The sequence below is a fragment of the Thalassophryne amazonica genome, chromosome 1, assembly GCF_902500255.1.
Source record: "Thalassophryne amazonica chromosome 1, fThaAma1.1, whole genome shotgun sequence".
Classification (NCBI taxonomy): Eukaryota; Metazoa; Chordata; class Actinopteri; order Batrachoidiformes; family Batrachoididae; genus Thalassophryne; species Thalassophryne amazonica.
In genome coordinates, this window is record NC_047103.1 from 47,741,347 (window position 1) to 47,760,760 (window position 19,414).

At 47.2% G+C, this 19,414-nt stretch overlaps 2 protein-coding genes across 3 annotated transcripts in view; one reads left to right on the forward strand and one right to left on the reverse strand.

Annotated features, from left to right (window-relative positions):
• Positions 1-1,005, forward strand: part of boc (BOC cell adhesion associated, oncogene regulated) — a 72,546-nt gene extending 71,541 nt beyond the window's left edge. For both annotated transcript variants that reach the window (XM_034169354.1, XM_034169347.1), the window contains exon 18: positions 76-1,005. In XM_034169354.1, coding sequence (XP_034025245.1) covers positions 76-206 — 131 coding nt within the window. In that variant the 3' untranslated portion in view covers positions 207-1,005. The remainder of the gene's footprint in view (positions 1-75) is intronic.
• Positions 749-19,414, reverse strand: part of LOC117509594 (basic helix-loop-helix domain-containing protein USF3) — a 46,394-nt gene continuing 27,728 nt past the window's right edge. Inside the window, exon 8 of the mRNA XM_034169335.1 lies at positions 749-3,482. Coding sequence (XP_034025226.1) covers positions 1,674-3,482 — 1,809 coding nt within the window. The 3' untranslated portion in view covers positions 749-1,673. The remainder of the gene's footprint in view (positions 3,483-19,414) is intronic.

The following is a 19,414-nucleotide window of genomic DNA, read 5'->3' on the forward strand; positions in this document are numbered from 1 at the left end:
ATGTGGATCTACTGACAAGCGACTTTTTACACCATATCACTTTTTGACAAACTTTTGTTTTTCTTTTTTTTCCAGATCCAGCGTTTAGTCTTTTAAATCTACAAGAAGGGATTTTCACATCAGTGATATCACAGTCTGAAGATGGCGCACAGGAAATTAATGACTCGCCCTGCGAGGACACAACTGCAGCCAGCACACCTGCCTGAGACTCTTTACACCGGAGAAAATATTTATTTTTGTATCAGATATTTATATATTTATGCTTTTGTACATAAGTCTTTGAGTGTCAGAGGTTATTTTCATAATGAGACTTTATTCTGCTCACTCACATTGCTGTGACATCTGCGTTTCACGAGGAGGGACACTGCCGAGGAAATTTTCCTCAGGTGAAGATGATCCATTGGGAGGGGTGTTTATTCAGCACTTCATCGTTAAACCCTCCTCAGTGTTCCTCGCAGACCTCAGTCTTACACAGTTAGGTCCTTAGCTTTACGATCACAAAACTAAGGGACGGTTGGAACCGGTCTGATGCTGTAATCACGAGGCGCTTCAAAACCGTTTAGTTGTCTGCCAAGTTTTCAGGATGCAACTGTATAATTTTGTATAACAGTAACATGTACGCATTGCTCATTAACAAATTTAACGCATGTATGCAAACAGAGCTTTCATTAGTGTACCAGAGATTTTATATATTGTATAGTTATTTATTTTTTTAATCACTGAATGGGAGAGATTCTGGAAAAACATCTTTTACGCAGTCAGATAAGCTGAATTTTACACTCCAACCACATCAGTGCATTACCCAACAGCTGCCAGGTGAGGGCGATGTGACTGCTGTTTCTCCCCTCACATTTCAGCAACTAAGTATTCAATCCACTCCAGGGGCATCTGCAATCAAAATGAAGGAGTTCCTGAATCTACACCCTCCACATTTCAATGTAGCCGTTTCTGTGGTTACACATGCTGGAGCACTGTTGGCTGTAAATAAAAGCTAAATATCAACCATACTTGTTTCAAGTTTGTTTTTTGTTTTTTTTTTTACTTCCTCCAGCTCCACTTTAACACTGCAAGAGTGTTTTTTTGTTAAAATGAGGATTCAGCACAGTAGATTTTTTTTTTTTTGCATAACTGGTTAACTTCCATATTATGGAAACTCAGCTTGAGTTACTAGTGCCACCGAGTGGGACAAAAATATAAGCATTTGCTAAAAACAAGTGCATAGTCATAAATTTTATTAATCAATTTAGTATTTACAAATACATAATCTAACAATTCTGGTATGAAACATTATTTACAAAATAGCTCTTGGGGGGAAAAATGACTGTACAGTAAATCTGATATAAATTAATTACATTGGTAGCAAACTGTGCAGAAGGTTTTTTTTAAACCAGATTAGATAATTTCAAGTTGCCAACCCAACTGATTTTTTCCTACCATTTCGTTGGTTTAACCAACATTTCAGCTAAAAACGTTCCTGTGTTCTAAAAAAGCTAAATTATAAGTTAGAATTGTTTACATGTGAAGGAAAAAGACAATTATAAATTTTCCATGTGCAAACAAGTGGATCCATGGTTTCCAGTCTTCATTTTAGCTTTTTTGTTTTTATCTGAACCACTGGCTGAACATGAACGTCTCAGACACTTGGCGTTCAGAAGGCAGCAGAGGGCCCGCGCTCACACGGCAGAGCTGCCATCGTGGCCCAAAATGTGGCTGATGTTGTGGGCGGGACGATTGGGCTGCTTCCCAGAGTCAGCTGATGAAGTGTTAGACAAAGACAGCAGTGGGGACATGGGCATGGCCGAGCCATCGGTGGGCATGGCTGTGGCAATCTCAGGGAACAGAGAAGTGAGGCTGAAGTTGGATATGTGAGGAGTTATTCCAGATGAGTTGGCAATGGGCATGGGAGGCATGTCTGGGAGCAAAGGGAAGCTGGCTTGGCCAAAGCCCACAGGGCGAGGTGGCGAGAGGATGGAGCCGAAGCGATTGTTTAGTGGAGGAGCGCTGCCCTTGTCAGCACTTGGACTAGTAAACATTTGGTTGGGAAAATACTGAAGAGGGATGTCACTGGGAAGGCTGGGGTGGGCTGCTGGAGAATAAGAAGGATAAAAGGAGGGCAGAGGGTTTTGGGGCTCCACGGGCAGCAGGGTCGGCGTACGGGAGGCACTAGGCTGACTGACTGGAGGGATGAACGTGGAGTTGGTATTGATGGGAGGTGGAGGATTCATTCCTCCTTCACCAATAAAGGGGAAACCAAAGTTCTGTGTTATGTGTTGGTCAGGAACTAAGTTGTTGTCACTGGGAGCCTGAGCGCTGTCTGCCATAAAGCGAACAATACTGCTGCGCCGTACCTCTCCTCCAGACTGTGGTCTGCTCAGCAGCACTCCCCCAGCAGAGGGCAGAGGGAGGTGCTCCTCCGACTCAAAGGGGACACTTGGTCTCAGAGTACCTGATCGGGGCCGATCTCCAGGTCTCATTTTAGGGGGCTGCGTGTCCTGGGCAGTGTGGCGAGAGCGCTGGCTGATAGCAGGGGGTGGCCTGGAAGGAGCCGTGGAGCGGCCTGGCTCAGAGCTGCTGTGTCGCGTTGGAGGGTGGGGTAGACCTGCTCGCATTGCTGGGCTTCCGTGCATGTTACTGCTGACCTGAGAAATATGGGCCTTGTTGCTCTCCCCAAGCCTCATGGCCTGGGCCTTCTGTGTCTGGGGCACGCTGGGGCTGGTGGCTTTGCCCTGCATGTCCCCCGCAGAGTTTCCTGGCACACAGTTGTACTCCATGCTAACTGGGGGGCAGCACTGAACTGCTCGCTGATGGTTGCTCTGCTCGGGAAGGTGGGAAGAAAGAAGGCTTTGCATAAAGCCATGGTGACATCCATCCTGCTCTCTGGACAGCACTGGTCCTACCTGTACTCCTTGTGAGCCAGGATGAGCACCGCTGTAGCCTCCACGATTCCTGCCATCTCCTGGAGGACCAACACCCATCCTGAACCCACCCTGCTGCTGCCCCTGAGGTCCCCTCTGCGAAGGAGGCACTGACTTGGGGGCCATATCTCCTCCACGGGATACCTGAGCCTCAAAGCCACTGAGCTGGTGCACTCCTCCACCTCCCATGGTCTTGAAGGGTGTACACTCTGGGACCCGCTGAACTTCAGCAGGCCCAGGATGGTCTACAGACAAACAATTCTGTGGGTTGTGTGCAATGCTGGCTTTCCCTCGTGAAGTGTCTAGGTATCCCCGAAGGTCTGGCTGTTCCTGCGTGGTACCACGGCCAGGTAGAAGATGAAGACCCATTCGCTGCTCATTGCTAGATGAGCTTTTACCGATGAGCGCCTCGGCAGAGTAGTTGGAAACACGGTGGCGTTCCTGACGTGACGGAGCACAGGACAGTTCAGATGGTCGAGACACGGGATTGCTGGAAGGAGAGATGAGCTGTTGCTCCAGACTCCTCGAGTTCATCAACCTCTGCATACCATTATGGTCCTGGCCAGGCTGGTATTAAGGAAACAAAAAGAAGCAGCTTTGTTACACCTCCTACAAAAGTCTGACAAACTGCATTATGAGTATTGATGCACGTAACCAAGTAGACATTAGTCCTAAGTAAGCTACATGCCAATTTACATCGGCTTATTGCGTTGTGTATTTTAGTCTACAGACTACATCAGTCTGCACTAGTTATGTTTTCAAATGCATTTGCTCATTTCTCTGTTTTGGAGGATATCAATGAATTGGGTGGAAAGTTAGGTCTCTGTTCATAGCGTTCTGAAATCAACTCCCCTCACGTTTAGAAGGAATTTTGTAAAACTTTGTCCTTGCTATCGGTTGGTAATAAACATACAGTAGTGTTCAGAATAATAGTAGTGCTGTGTGACTAAAAAGATTAATCCAGGTTTTGAGTATATTTTTTATTCTTACATGGGAAACAAGGTACCAGTAGATTCTCACAAATCCAACAAGACCAAGCATTCATGATATGCACACTCTTAAGGCTATGAAATTGGGCTATTAGTAAAAAAAAAAAAAAAGTAGAAAAGGGGGTGTTCACAATAATAGTAGCATCTGCAGTTGACGCTACAAACTCAAAACTATTATGTTCAAACTGTTTTTTTAGCAATCCTGTGAATCATTAAACTAGTATATACAACCCCTGGCAAAAATTATGGAATCACCGGCCTCGGAGGATGTTCATTCAGTTGTTTAATTTTGTAGAAAAAAAGCAGATCACAGACATGACAAAACTAAAGTCATTTCAAATGGAAACTTTCTGGCTTTAAGAAACACTATAAGAAATCAAGAAAAAAAATTGAGGCAGTCAGTAACGGTTACTTTTTTAGACCAAGCAGAGGGAAAAAAATATGGACTCACTCAATTCTGAGGAAAAAATTATGGAACCACCCTGTAAATTTTCATCCCCAAAACTAACACCTGCATTAAATCAGATCTGCTCCTTAGTCTGCATCTAAAAAGGAGCGATCACACCTTGGAGAGCTGTTGCACCAAGTGGACTGACATGAATCATGGCTCCAACACGAGAGATATCAATTGAAACAAAGGAGAGGATTATCAAACTCTTAAAAGAGGGTAAATCATCACGCAATGTTGCAAAATATGTTGGTTGTTCACAGTCAGCTGTGTCTAAACTCTGGACCAAATACAAACAACATGGGAAGGTTGTTAAAGGCAAACATACTGGTAGACCAAGGAAGACATCAAAGCGTCAAGACAGAAAACTTAATATGTCTCAAAAATCGAAAATGAACAACAAAACAAATGAGGAACGAATGGGAGGAAACTGGAGTCAACGTCTGTGACCGAACTGTAATAAACCACCTAAAGGAAATGGGATTTACATACAGAAAAGCTAAACGAAAGCCATCATTAACACCTAAACAGAAAAAAACAAGGTTACAATGGGCTAAGGAAAAGCAATCGTGGACTCTGGATGACCGGATGAAAGTCATATTCAGTGATGAATCTCGAATCTGCATTGGGCAAGGTGATGATGCTGGAACTTTTGTTTGGTGCCGTTCCAATGAGATTTATAAAGATGACTGCCTGAAGAGAACATGTAAATGTACACAGTCATTGATGATATGGGGCTGCATGTCAGGTAAAGGCACTGGGGAGATGGCTATCATTACATCATCAATAAATGCACAACTTTACGTTGATATTTTGGACACTTTTCTTATCCCATCAATTGAAAGGATGTTTGGGGATGATGAAATCATTTTTCAAGATGATAATGCATCTTGCCATAGTGCGAAAACTGTGAAAACATTCCTTGCAAAAAGACACATAGGGTCACTGTCATGGCCTGCAAATAGTCCGGATCTTAATCCAATTGAAAATCTTTGGTGGAAGTTGAAGAAAATGGTCCATAACAAGGCTCCAACCTGCAAAGCTGATCTGGCAACAGCAATCAGAGAAAGTTGGAGCCAGATTGATGAAGAGTACTGTTTGTCACTCATTAAGTCCATGCCTCAGAGACTGCAAGCTTGTTGGGGAAAGTGTAGTGACACAGACTCACAACAGGGGGCGCAAATGAATGGTCAATAGATGAGCCAAAAGGTAACAATTTAATGTTGTGAATGTGCACAACGAATATACAGACAATCTCAGAATCTGATAGCAGTCAATACACAAAGGTGACGTGTGGGCAGGCTCGAGGATAGAAGACGTCTGTCCTGAGAAGAGCCGGAACCACACGATTTCCGCCGCCACCGAACCTGGTGAATACTGGAGCCGCCAAGTCCCGAATTCCCAGGTGATCACCGTTCCCGACTGTCGGATCTGGTACTGCTGGCGAGGAGCACAAACAGTGAGATGTGGGTGTGTGCACACCCAGTAACAAAAACAGTCAGAAGGTGGAAAGTCACCTCCACCTCTAATCACACATTCGTGCAGCTCCTGTCTGACCACTTATCTGGTTGGGGTGTGAAGCGAAGCCGTCACTGATCACACAAAAATGCCAATCCCACAGATAAGGCAACACCCACAGGAAAACGGCTGCAAAGAAGTTCAGACTATAAACTCAGTGTTAAGTTCAGACACAGCAGAGAATATTACCTTCACAGGTAGATGATATCTCGGCAGCAAGGTGGAGATGACGTCCGGCTTTTATGGAGTGGATTGATGAAGTGGAGACTGGTGACAGCTGTCAACCCCGGCTGTGTCTGTGGCGGGAGCGCCCTCTCGTGCCTGAAGCCCGCACTTCAGGCAGGGCGCCCTCTGGTGGTGGGCCAGCAGTACCTCCTCTTCTGGCGGCCCACACAACAGGACCCCCCCTCAACGGGCGCCTCCTGGCGCCCGACCAGGTTTATCCGGGTGTCGGCGGTAGAAATCGGCCAGGAGGGCCAGGTCCAGGATGAAGCTCCTCTTCACCCAGGAGCGTTCTTCGGGTCCATACCCCTCCCAGTCCACCAAATACTGGAACCCCTGGCCCATTCGACGGACGTCCAGGAGCCGGCGCACTGTCGAAGCCGGCTCCCCGTCAATGATCCGGGCAGGAGGCGGCGCCGGACCGGGAGCACAGAGGGGTGAGGTGTGGTGTGGTTTCAGTCTGGACACATGGAAAACCTGATGGATCCGCAGTGAAGCCGGGAGTTGGAGCTTCACTGCGGCAGGGCTGAGGATCTTGAGGATTTTAAATGGTCCAATGTACCTGTCTTTCAACTTAGGAGAGTCCACTTGGAGGGGGATGTCCTTCGTTGATAACCACACCTCCTGCCCGGGCTGGTATGCAGGGGCCGGGGACCGCCGGCGGTCTGCATGGGCCTTAGCCCTCATCTGGGCCTTTAACAAGGCAGAACGGGCGGTGCGCCACACCCGACGGCACCTCCACAGGTGGGACTGGACCGAGGGCACACCGACCTCTCCCTCCACCACGGGAAACAATGGGAGCTGGTACCCCAGACACACCTCAAATGGGGAGAGGCCGGTGGCAGAAGACACCTGGCTGTTATGTGCATACTCGATCCAGGCCAGATGGTTACTCCAGGCCGTCGGGTGCGCGGATGTCACACAGCGGAGGGTCTGTTCCAACTCTTGGTTGGCCCGTTCTGCCTGTCCGTTCGTCTGTGGGTGGTACCCGGACGAGAGGCTCACGGTGGCCCCCAGTTCTCTGCAGAAACTCCTCCAGACTTGAGAGGAAAACTGGGGACCACGATCCAAGACTACGTCAGTTGGTATCCCATGCAGACGGACGACGTGGTGGACCAGGAGGTCTGCTGTCTCCTGGGCCGTTGGGAGCTTCGGGAGGGCCACGAAGTGGGCCGCCTTGGAGAAATGGTCCACTATCGTGAGGATGGTGGTGTTGCCCTGGGACGGCGGGAGGCCCGTGACGAAATCCAGGCCGATATGGGTGCAGGGGCGATGAGGCACAGGAAGCGGCTGGAGAAGGCCTTGGGACCTTTTGTGGTCTGCCTTGCCCCTGGCACAGGTGGTGCAGGCCTGGATATACTCCCGGACATCGGCCTCCATAAAGCCCACCAGAAGCACTGCCGGACAACTGCCACGGTCCTTCGCACCCCTGGATGACAGGAGAGCTTGGAACCGTGACAGAAGTCCAATACTGCAGCTCTGGCCTCTGGTGGGACATACAGCCGGTTCTTCGGCCCAGTTCCGGGATCCGTGCTCCGTGCCAGGGCCTCCCGGACGGTCTTCTTCACATCCCAGGAGAGGGTGGCCACGATAGTGGACTCCGGAATGATGGGCTCCGGTGGATCCGACAGCTCAGTTTTGACTTCGTCTTAGTGTACCCGGGACAAGGCATCTGATCTCTGGTTCTTGGTCCCGGGGCGATAGGTGATCCGGAAGTCAAAACGTCCGAAGAACAGTGACCAGCAGGCTTGCCTGGGGTTCAGCCGCCTGGCGGTCCTGATATACTCCAGGTTCCGATGGTCAGTGAAAACCGTGAACGGCACAGACGCTCCCTCCAACAGGTGTCTCCACTCCTCAAGAGGCTCTTTCGCCGCAAGGAGTTCCCGATTGCCGACGTCATAGTTCCGTTCAGCGGGGGTCAACCTGCGAGAAAAGTAGGCACACGGGTGAAGAACCTTATCGGTCTCTCCGCTCTGGGATAGCACGGCTCCTATCCCTGAGTCAGAGGCGTCCACTTCAACCACAAACTGGCAGCTAGGGTTGGGCTGCACCAGAACTGGTGCAGACGAGAACCGGCATTTCAACTCCTTGAACACGGCTTCGCACCAATCCGACCAGGTGAAGGGGACTTTTGGAGAGGTCAGGGCTGTCAGGGGGCTAACTACCTGACTGTAGCCCTTAATGAACCTCCTGTAGAAATTTGCAAAGCCAAGGAACTGTTGCAGCTTCCTGCGGCTTGTTGGTTGGGGCCAATCTCTCACCGCCGCAACCTTGGCTGGATCAGGAGCGACGGAGTTGGAGGAGATGATGAACCCCAGGAAGGACAAAGAGGTGCGGTGAAACTCACACTTCTCGCCCTTCACAAACAGCCGGTTCTCCAACAACCGCTGCAGGACCTGACGTACATGCTAGAAATGACTCTCAGGGTCCGGGGAAAAGATGAGTATGTCATCCAGATATACGAAGACGAATCGGTGCAAGAAGTCCCGCAAAACGTCGTTTACCAATGCTTGGAACGTCGCGGGGGCGTTAGTGAGGCCGAACGGCATGACCAGGTACTCAAAATGACCTAATGGGGTGTTAAATGCCGTCTTCCATTTGTCTCCCTTCCGGATCCGAACCAGGTGATACGCATTCCTAAGGTCCAGTTTGGTGAAAATTTGGGCTCCATGCAGGGGCGTGAACACTGAATCCAACAGGGGTAAAGGGTATCGATTACGAACCGTTATGTCGTTCAACCCCCTGTAATCAATGCATGGACGGAGTCCGCCATCCTTCTTGCCCACAAAAAAGAAACCTGCACCCATCGGGGAGGTGGAATTCCGGATCAGCCCGGCAGCTAATGAGTCCCGGATGTAGGTCTCCATTGATTCGCGCTCAGGACGTGAGAGGTTGTACAGCCTGCTGGACGGGTACTCAGCGCCCGGGACCAAATCAATGGCACAATCGTACGGACGGTGCGGGGGAAGGGTGAGCGCCAGATCCTTGCTGAAGACGTCAGCAAGGTCGTGGTACTCAACCGGCACCGCCGTCAGATTGGGAGGGACTTTAACCTCCTCATTAGCATTTACACCGGGAGGAACCGAGGATCCTAAACACTTCCGGTGGCAGGTTTCGCTCCACTGAGTCACAACCCCAGACGGTCAATCAATCCGGGGATTGTGTTTAATCATCCATGGGAAGCCCAAAATCACGCGGGAGGTAGAAGGAGTTACAAAAAACTCAAATCTCCTCCCGGTGATTCCCAGACACTACCAGGGTTACAGGTAGTGTCTTGTGTGTGATAAAAGGGAGAAGAGTGCCATCTAGTGCTCGCACCTTCACTGGCGAAGAAAGTGCCACCAGAGGGAGCCCTACCTCCCTTGCCCATCTGCTATCCAGCAGATTCCCTTCTGACCCCGTGTCCACCAGTGCTGGGGCTTGAAGGGTTAAAGCCCCGCTCAGGATTTTAACTGGGAGTCGTGTTGACAGATGTGTATGACCCACGTGAATGTTTTGACCCCCCCTCAGCCCAGTCTCTAAGGGCAGGCGTTTGTGTTTTGACCGTTTGAGGCAGTCTCTCTGCTGATGCTCACTCGAGCTGCAGACAAAACACTCCCCGCGGACCAGCCTCCTCTGTCTGAATGTGGCCCTGCTCGTGTCCCTAGCACCGTCAGCAGGGGGAGCTGTAGCCACACGGAGCGCTGTGGCTGTGGAGCGTGGGGAAGACGGCTCCCTTTCGAACCCGGGAGGAAGAGGGACGGCTTGTGCCTGACCACGCCCTTCGCCTCGCTCCCGTTGGCGTTCTTCTAACCGATTGTCCAATCGTATAACCAAATCGATAAGCTCAGCCAAATCCCGCGGTTCCTCCTTAGCCACCAGGTGCTCCTTCAGGACCGACGACAGTCCGTTTATGAAGGCGGCGCGGATCTCGCAGCCGTGATGCGGAAGTCGACTGCATATTCGGCTGCGCTCCGGCGCCCCTGTCTCATTGACAGCAGCACGGTAGACGCGGTTTCACCTCTGTTAGGGTGATCAAAAACAGTTCTGAGCTCCCTCACAAACCCAGTATAAGAGGCGAGGAGCCGTGAACTTTGTTCCCAAAGCGCTGTAGCCCAAGCACGTGCCTCACCTCGAAGCAAATTAATCACGTAAGCCACCTTGTTGGCGTCAGACGCGTACATCACGGGACATTGTGCAAAAACGAGCGAACACTGCATAAGAAAGTCCGTGCAGGTCTCCACACTACCTCCGTATGGCTCTGGGGGGCTTATGTATGCTTCAGGGGATGGTGGGGGGGGTCGTTGAATGACCAGTGGAATGTCTGTATTCGGCACCAGGTCGGCAGGAGGAGGAGCTGCAGCAGCGCCCTGAGCGCGCGCTTCCACCTGCGCGGTGAGAGCCTCCATCCTGCGATTAAGGATGACGTTTTGCTCGGTCATCAGGTCCATCCGAGCGGTAAAGGCGGTGAGGATGTGCTGCAACTCACCAATCACGCCTCCAGCAGACGACTGCGCACCCTGCTCTTCCATTGGCTGTCCAACAGATGGTTGACGCCCCTCGGGATCCATGACGTTGGCCAAGATATCCTGTTGGGGAAAGTGTAGTGACACGGACCCACAACAGGGGGTGCAAATGAACAGTCAAAAGGTAACAATTTAATGTTGTGAATGTGCACAACGAATATACAGACAATCTCAGAATCTGATAGCAGTCAATACACAAAGGTGACGTGTGGGCAGGCTCGAGGATAGAAGACGTCTGTCCTGATAAGAGCCGGAACCACACGATTTCCGGTGGTTTCCAGAACCTGGTGAATACTGGAGCCGCCAAGTCCCGAATTCTCAGGTGATCACCGTTCCCGACTGTCGGATCTGGTACTGCTGGTGAGGAGCACAAACAGTGAGATGTGGGTGTGTGCACACCCAGTAACAAAAACAGTCAGAAGGTGGAAAGTCACCTCCACCTCTAATCACACACTCGTGCAGCTCCTGTCTGACCACTTATCTGGTTGGGGTGTGAAGCGAAGCCGTCGCTGATCACACCAAAACGCCAATCCCACAGATAAGGCAACACCCACAGGAAAACGGCTGCAAAGAAGTTCAGACTATAAAGTCAGTGTTAAGTTCAGACACAGCAGAGAATATTACCTTCACAGGTAGATGATATCTCGGCAATGAGGTGGAGATGACGTCCGGGTTTTATGCAGTAGTATGATGAAGTGTAGATGGGTGACAGCTGTCATGAGATAATGAGTGACAGCTGTCACCCCCAGCTGTGTCCGTGGCGGCAGCGCCCTCTCATGCCTGAAGCCCGCACTTCAGGCAGGGCGCCCTCTGGTGGTGGGCCAGCAGTACCTCCTCTTCTGGCGGCCCACACAACAAAGCTGTTATAAAAGCCAGAGGTGGTGCAACAAAATACTAGTGATGTGTTGGAGCGTTCTTTTGTTTTTCATGATTCCATAATTTTTTCCTCAGAATTGAGTAATTCCATATTTTTTTCCCTCTGCTTGGTCTAAAAAAGTAACCATTACTGACTGCCTGATTTCTTATAGTGTTTCTTAAAGCCAGAAAGTTGCCATTTGAAATGACTTTAGTTTTGTGTCATGTCTGTAATCTGCTTTTTTTCTACAAAATTAAACAACTGAATGAACATCCTCCGAGGCCAGTGATTCCATAATTTTTGCCAGGGGTTATAGTTGTATAACCACAGTTTTTCATGATTTTTTTCACATCTGCGAGGCATTAATTTTGTTGGTTTGGAACCACGATTTTGCTCGTTTACTAGTGTGCCTGGGGTCATTGTCTTGTTGAAACACCCATTTCAAGGTCATGTCAAATCAAATCAACTTTATTTATATAGCACTTTAAAAAAAACAGCTGCAGGTGAAACAAAGTGCTGTACACAAGGGGACATATAAAAGGTAACAAACCACAAAGTACAAAAAAAAAAAAAAAAGCCCCACCCCCCCCCAAAAAAAAAAAAACTAAAACAAGTAAAATCAGTTAAAACAACCAAAACAGATCAAGATCTCATTCCGGGTTAAAAGCCAGTGCATAAAAGTGGGTTTTAAGATTAGTTTTAAAAACAAAAAGTGAAGAGGCCTGCCTGATGTGGAGCGGTAACTCGTTCCACATCTTTGGAGCCACAACAGAAAAAGCACGGTCCCCTCTGAGCATACGCTTGCACCTCAGCACCTCCAGGAGGAGCTGATCAGCTGACCGGAGGTGGCGAGCAGGGACGTAACAATGAAGCAGCTAAGAGAGGTAGGGCGGGGCAAGGCCATTTAAAGACTTAAAAACAAATAAAACAATCTTAAAATGAATTCTAAAATGCACAGGCAGCCAGTGGAGGGAGGCCAGGACAGGTGTAATGTGCTCCCTCTTACGTGCACCAGTTAGCAGATGGGCAGCAGCATTCTGAACTAGCTGGAGACGTGCAAGGGAGGACTGGCTAATTCCATAATAAAGTGCATTACAGTAATCCATCCGGGAGGTAATAAAAGCATGGATTGCTGTTTCAAAGTGCTGATGTGCAAGAAAAGGCTTAACCTTAGCAAGCTGCCTTAAGTGAAAGAAACTTGATCTGACTACTGCACTGATTTGGTGGTCCAGTTTAAAATCGCTGTCCATTTTAACACTCACGTTTGTGACAGCAGATTTCGGAAAGGCTGACAAAGGCCCCAGATCGACAGGTTAGGAAGAACAGGAGCTGCTAGGGCCAAAAACAATCACCTCCATTTTCTTTTCATTAAAATTAAGAAAATTCAATGCCATCCAGGCTTTAACATCCTCAAGGCAGGACAAAAGGGGCTGAAGAGAAGAGGCATCATTTTTGTCCTCTTCAGCATAAGGCAACATGACCTCTTCAAGTATTTTGACATATCCAAACTGATCCATGATACCTGGTATGCGAAATATAGGCCCAACACCATAGTAGGAGAAACATGCCCATATCATGATGCTTGCACCACCATGCTTCAGTCTTCACTGTGAACTGTGGCTTAAATTCAGAGTTTGGGGGTCGTCTCACAAACTGTCTGCGGCCCTTGAACCCAAAAAGAACAATTTTACTCTCATCAGTCCACAAAATATTCCTCCATTTCTCTTTAAGCCAGTTGATGTGTTCTTTGGCTAATTGTAACCTCTTCTGCACGTCTTTTATTTAACAGAGGGACTTTGCGGGGGATTCTTGCAAATAAATTAGCTTCACACAGGCGTCTTCTAACTGTGACAGCACTTACAGGTCAATCAATTAATCAATTTTTTTTTTATATAGCACCAAATCACAACAAACAGTTGCCCCAAGGCGCTTTATATTGTAAGGCAAGGCCATACAATATGTGAGCAAGCACTTGGCTACAGTGGGAAGGAAAAACTCCCTTTTAACAGGAAGAAACCTCCAGCAGAACCAGGCTCAGGGAGGGGCAGTCTTCTGCTGGGACTGGTTGGGGCTGAGGGAGAGAACCAGGAAAAAGACATGCTGTGGAGGGGAGCAGAGATTGATCACTAATGATTAAATGCAGAGTGGTGCATACAGAGCAAAAAGAGAAAGAAACAGTGCATCATGGGAACCCCCCAGCAGTCTACGTCTATAGCAGCATAACTAAGGGATGGTTAACTTAGTCAGAGACAGGTAACTCCAGACTGTCTCTGATCATCCTGGAGCTGATCACTGGGTGAGCCTTTGCCATTCTGGTTATTCTTCTATCCATTTTGATGGTTGTTTTCCGTTTTCTTCCACGCGTCTCTGTTTTGTTTTGTTGTTGTCCATTTTAAAGCATTGGAGATCATTGCGTATAAGTTTTCCCCTCTCCAATCAACTTTTTAATCAAACTATGCTGTTCTTCTGAACAATGTCTTGAACGTCCCATTTTCCTCAGGCTTTCAAAGAGAAAAGCATGTTCAACAGGTGCTGGCTTCATCCTTAAATAGGGGACACCTGATTCACACCTGTTTGTTCCACAAAACTGACGAACTCACTGACTGAATGCTACACTACTATTATTGTGAACACCCCCCCTTTTCTACTTTTTTTTTTTTTTTTTTTTTTTACTAATAGCCCAATTTCACAGCCTTAAGAGTGTGCATATCATGAATGCTTGGTCTTGTTGGATTTGTGAGAATCTATTGAATCTACTGGTACCTTGTTTCCCATGTAAGAATAAAAAAATATACTCAAAACCTGGATTAATCTTTTTAGTCACTTAGCACTTCTATTATTCTGAACACTACTGTATATTTGTATAGTTTAAGTTGGCCGCATTTTACCAGAGTGATGGCCCATGATTAACAAAGCTACATTCTGTCAGTTTTATGAGTTGGTGCCGGTGTGGCAGACCGATGCACCCCCCCCCCAAAAAATTGGTCCGCCTTGCTTCAGTGCGCACGCATCATTTTGGACCACAGCAGCTCGTTTGAGTCTCTTCACCCAAAGCAATCAAATGGATTAATGGGGTTATTAGCCATCAGATGATAAAGGTAAAACCTCTTAAATCATTCCAAAGTCAGTTTTAAGCAGAAATGAGGCTGTTTTAAGCAGAAACTCTGCAAAATTCCGTGATGCTTTGAAATGACCGACGTGCAGGGAACGCATCGGCTAGCAGCTCGTGTAGCTGAGGTGCTCTGATCGCTTCCTCCGCCTTTTATGATGAAATAATGCTAAATTTATGTGGAAATTATTGTTGTAGAAAAGTTTCAGATATACTCAACAAAAATATAAACGCAACACTTTTGGTTTTGCTCCCATTTTGTATGAGATAAACTCAAAGATCTAAAACTTTTTCCACATACACAATATCACCATTTCCCTCAAATATTGTTCACAAACCAGTCTAAATCTGTGAGAGTGAGCCCTTCTCCTTTGCTGAGATAATCCATCCCACCTCACAGGTGTGCCATACCAAGATGCTGATTAGACACCATGATTAGTGCACAGGTGTGCCTTAGACTGTCCACAATAAAAGGCCACTCTGAAAGGTGCAGTTTTGTTTTATTGGGGGGGGGGGGGGGGGTACACCAGTCAGTATCTGGTGTGACCAGCATTTGCCTCATGCAGTGCAACACATCTCCTTCGCATAGAGTTGATCAGGTTGTCAATTGTGGCCTGTGGAATGTTGGTCCACTCCTCTTCAATGGCTGTGCGAAGTTGCTGGATATTGGCAGGAACTGGTACACGCTGTCATGTCCGGTGAGTATGCCGGCCATGCAAGAACTGGGACATTTTCAGCTTCCAAGAATTGTGTACAGATCCTTGCAACATGGGGCCGTGCTGTGTGATAAAACTGCACCTTTCAGAGTGGCCTTTTATTGTGGGCAGTCTAAGGCACACCTGTGCACTAATCATGGTGTCTAATCAGCATCTTGGTATGGCACACCTGTGAGGTGGGATGGATTATCTCAAAGGAGAAGTGCTCACTATCACAGATTTAGACTGGTTTGTGAACAATATTTGAGGGAAATGGTGATATTGTGTATGTGGAAAAAGTTTTAGATCTTTGAGTTCATCTCATACAAAATGGGAGCAAAACCAAAAGTGTTGCGTTTATATTTTTGTTGTGTATCTGTCGCTGAGATAGATGATGACTGGAGTGCAGTTTGAAGCAGAAACAAGGTGTTAATCCGTGAACCGCTGTTAATGATGCATGCACAGTGAAGGCATGGCGGACCAATTTTTAGGGGGGTCTGAAATACTCCTCTCATCAATCATACATCAATCATTAAAAAATACATACAGTGTGGTGCTGTATGGTGGCTTCTCTCACTTGTCTCCTTCCAGCAATTTCACTCAATTTTTGAGAAAAGCCTACTTAAGGCAGATTAACCACACTGCATCATACTGTTCATTTCTTAATGAATGATGTACAGTTACATGTAAAAGTTTGGGCACCCCTGATAATTGTCATGAGTTTCCTTTATAAATCATTGGTTATTTGGATCAGCAATTTCATTTAAATATATCATATAGCAGACAAACACAGTGATATTTGAGAAATGAAATGAAGTTTATAGTAGTTAGAGAAAGTGTGCAATAATTCTTTAAACAAAATCAGGCAGGAGCATAAATTTGGGCACCCCAACAGAAAAAAAAATACATCAATATTTAGTAGATCCTTCTTTTGCAGAAATAACAGCCTCTAAACACTTCCTATAGCTTTCAATGAGAGTCTGGATTCTGGTTGAAGGTATTTTGGACCATTCGTCTTCACAAAACATCTCAGGTTTGTTGGTTTCCGAGCATGGACAGCCTGCTTAAAATCACACTACAGATTTTCAATAACACTATGTAACACAGTTTTTGTTCCTGGCTTCTAAGTGTTATAGTTCAACTGCTTATGTCTAAAGTCTATGGAAAAATGACATTCAGCACAAACTTTGATTTTATTTTTTTTAACATTCTAGAAAGTTCTAAAAGTTTCTTGAAATTTTTAGATAATTCTGGAAACTTCTAGAAAATTCTGGACAGTTCTAGCAGTTAAAGAATATTCTAGAAGACTACTCAGTAATAGTGAAGGCGAATCGAGAATATTCTTGAAAACAGACAAATTTCAAAATATCACTGTCCTGATCACAGAAGCAAAGTTTCTGTGGAATAAGAGCTATTTTCTATTTATTTAAGGCATAACAGGTTAGGAAAACACACTGTGTACCCAGAAACAAAACAAAAATAAAAATTTGTTTCATAGTGTAATATTCAGGTCTTGTTGAAAGATCCAGCCCCGGCGCAACTTCGTCACTGATTCATAAACATTGTTCTCAAGAATCTGCTCATACTGACTGGAATCCATGTGACTCTCAACTTTAACAAGATTCCCAGTACCTGCTCTGGCCACACAGCATGATGGAACCACCTCCAAATTTTACTGCAGGTAGCAAGTGTTTTTCTTGGAATGCTGTGTTCTTTTTCAGCATACTGCCCCTTGTTATGTCCAAATAACTCAATTCTAAGGCTCGGCCCCACTGGTGTTTAGGAAGATTTGCATATGAATTGCGCACAAAATTGGTTCATATTCGCTAAACGTCCGCAACATCAGTGAAACATGCTTGTATGAGTCGGCCGACAACCGCACACATCCGCAATCATCTGCAGAGGCAGGTCCTTTCATTGCCAGGATTTTTGAGCTGCACAAAATTTTAGCTGCGGATGACATCCTCCCTACATACTCAATACATAATCTATGCGCTGTATATCCGCAACTGACGGGGTATTGCAGCTTGGCAGCGGACGGGGACAGTGTGTACACCGGATATATAGCGTGCTCATCATGTCCACATCACGAACTACAGTAAGTTGTAGCGACTGCATACAGACTGGCCAGATCAGGGGGACAGACACCCTCTCTACTTTTAAGATTAGGCTTAAAACTTTCCTTTTTGCTAAAGCTTATAGGTTAGGGCTGGATCAGGTGACCCTGAACCATCCCTTAGTTATGCTGCTATAGACGTAGACTGCTGGGGGGTTCCCATGATGCACTGTTTCTTTCTCTTTTTGCTCTGTATGCACCACTCTGCATTTAATCATTAGTGATCGATCTCTGCTCCCCTCCACAGCATGTCTTTTTCCTGGTTCTCTCCCTCAGCCCCAACCAGTCCCAGCAGAAGACTGCCCCTCCCTGAGCCTGGTTCTGCTGGAGGTTTCTTCCTGTTAAAAGGGAGTTTTTCCTCGCCACTGTAGCCAAGTGCTTGCTCACAGGGGGTCGTTTTGACCGTTGGGGTTTTACATAATTATTGTATGGCCTTGCCTTACAATATAAAGCGCCTTGGGGCAACTGTTTGTTGTGATTTGGCGCTATATAAAAAAAAAATGGATTGATTGATTGAATAAAGCATTTGTATTACATCAGCTTTGCATCTGATTTGCGGATGCAGATGCTGTGTTCACAGCTGGACGCCGTTCTCTGTTCAACTGGCTGCCACGCGCTCTGCGCTGGATGCTGCGTATGTAAAATAATTATTTTGTGGCGGATCAATCATTTTTTGCTGCGAATTGGCTGTTGAAAATGACTCTAATCACCTCCTGAATCACAGAGGGAGCTGCATTTGGAGCCGTTCGCACGCACTTGTGTGGATAACAAGCTGCAGAAAGCATTTTGAGCAGTCTCAAAAGGTAATTATTTGACTTGTTGACATTGTCAAGGCTTGATAATACAGTCGTGTGTTTTTAACCTCTTGTGTGCAGCTGTTAAAGTAGTGTGTGTTATGTTTATAACAGATTTAACCTCTTGTTATAATCGTTCAGACGAGCACGTCGGGACGGAGCCGCATGGCGCAAAGCAACGCCGTGATGAAGCCTCACAGGACATGTTCTGGCATGTCCAGCTCATCCACAATTTCTCGGATAGTCACACGACTGAAAAGCCACCGAAAGCCATCTGAAAGCCGTCCTGTGAGACCAACACGGAGGTGCTTTTGTCCCGCGCCATTCACGGCTCTGTGGCGCATTCCTCCGCTCCTCTTTCCATGACAAAAACGCCTGTAACAGTGGAATGTGCCGAAAAAGTGCTGATGTCTACATCTTCTGCCATTTCTGTGGTAGTCAGACGATGTCCCGGATCAACACAGCCTTCACTTTGGAAATGATCTGGTCGTTTCAGCCTGTCGATCGCCGCTCAGAGCGCAGGACGCTTTCAGCCGCTGTGGGCGGTCTGTAAACCGGCTGTAACACTCCTTAGTCTGTGTGATCCCCATAAAATTGTCCCTGAAAGCCATCTGAATTTTCCGAATGGTGCCCACCTGGCTGTCTCTCACAGTTTCTGGAAAAATTTGATGCAGCAAAGCTCCAAATCGTTCAGACATTTTACTCGCAATAAAAATCTGACGAGAGGGGTGGACCACTGCTCACACAAAGCGTGCTCACAGGCGAATGACGCAACCGACAGGCGTGAAAAAAGTCACGCATGCGCACGAAGGTTCAAGCTTGGCTAATGCAATCACACATGATTCAAATCCATATGGTTTTTGCAAAAAATAAAAAGGTCAGATAATTTTCTAACAGACCTCGTATTGCGGCAATTGCGGATATGGAACAACCAAGCACGGATGTATACTGCAGTTATTGAGGGAACGGATCGGACACACTGCATCAGACACAGAAGTATAACAGGCGTATTGGGAATGCAATGCGCGCATGATGCAGGCACAGCAGTTGGAATGTGCATGCGTGGCATCTGCATTGCGGCCATAAAGGAAGCGCAGCGGGCGTCTGGGATCTGTATTCACAGCTACACACAGAGAGAAGATGTCGACGTGGACGAAGCATGGGAGGAGGAAGCAGAAAGCCGCAACAGCAACGGAAGAGCGGACCCCATCTCCCACTCCACCACCTCTGCCAAACAGGTCCTGGAG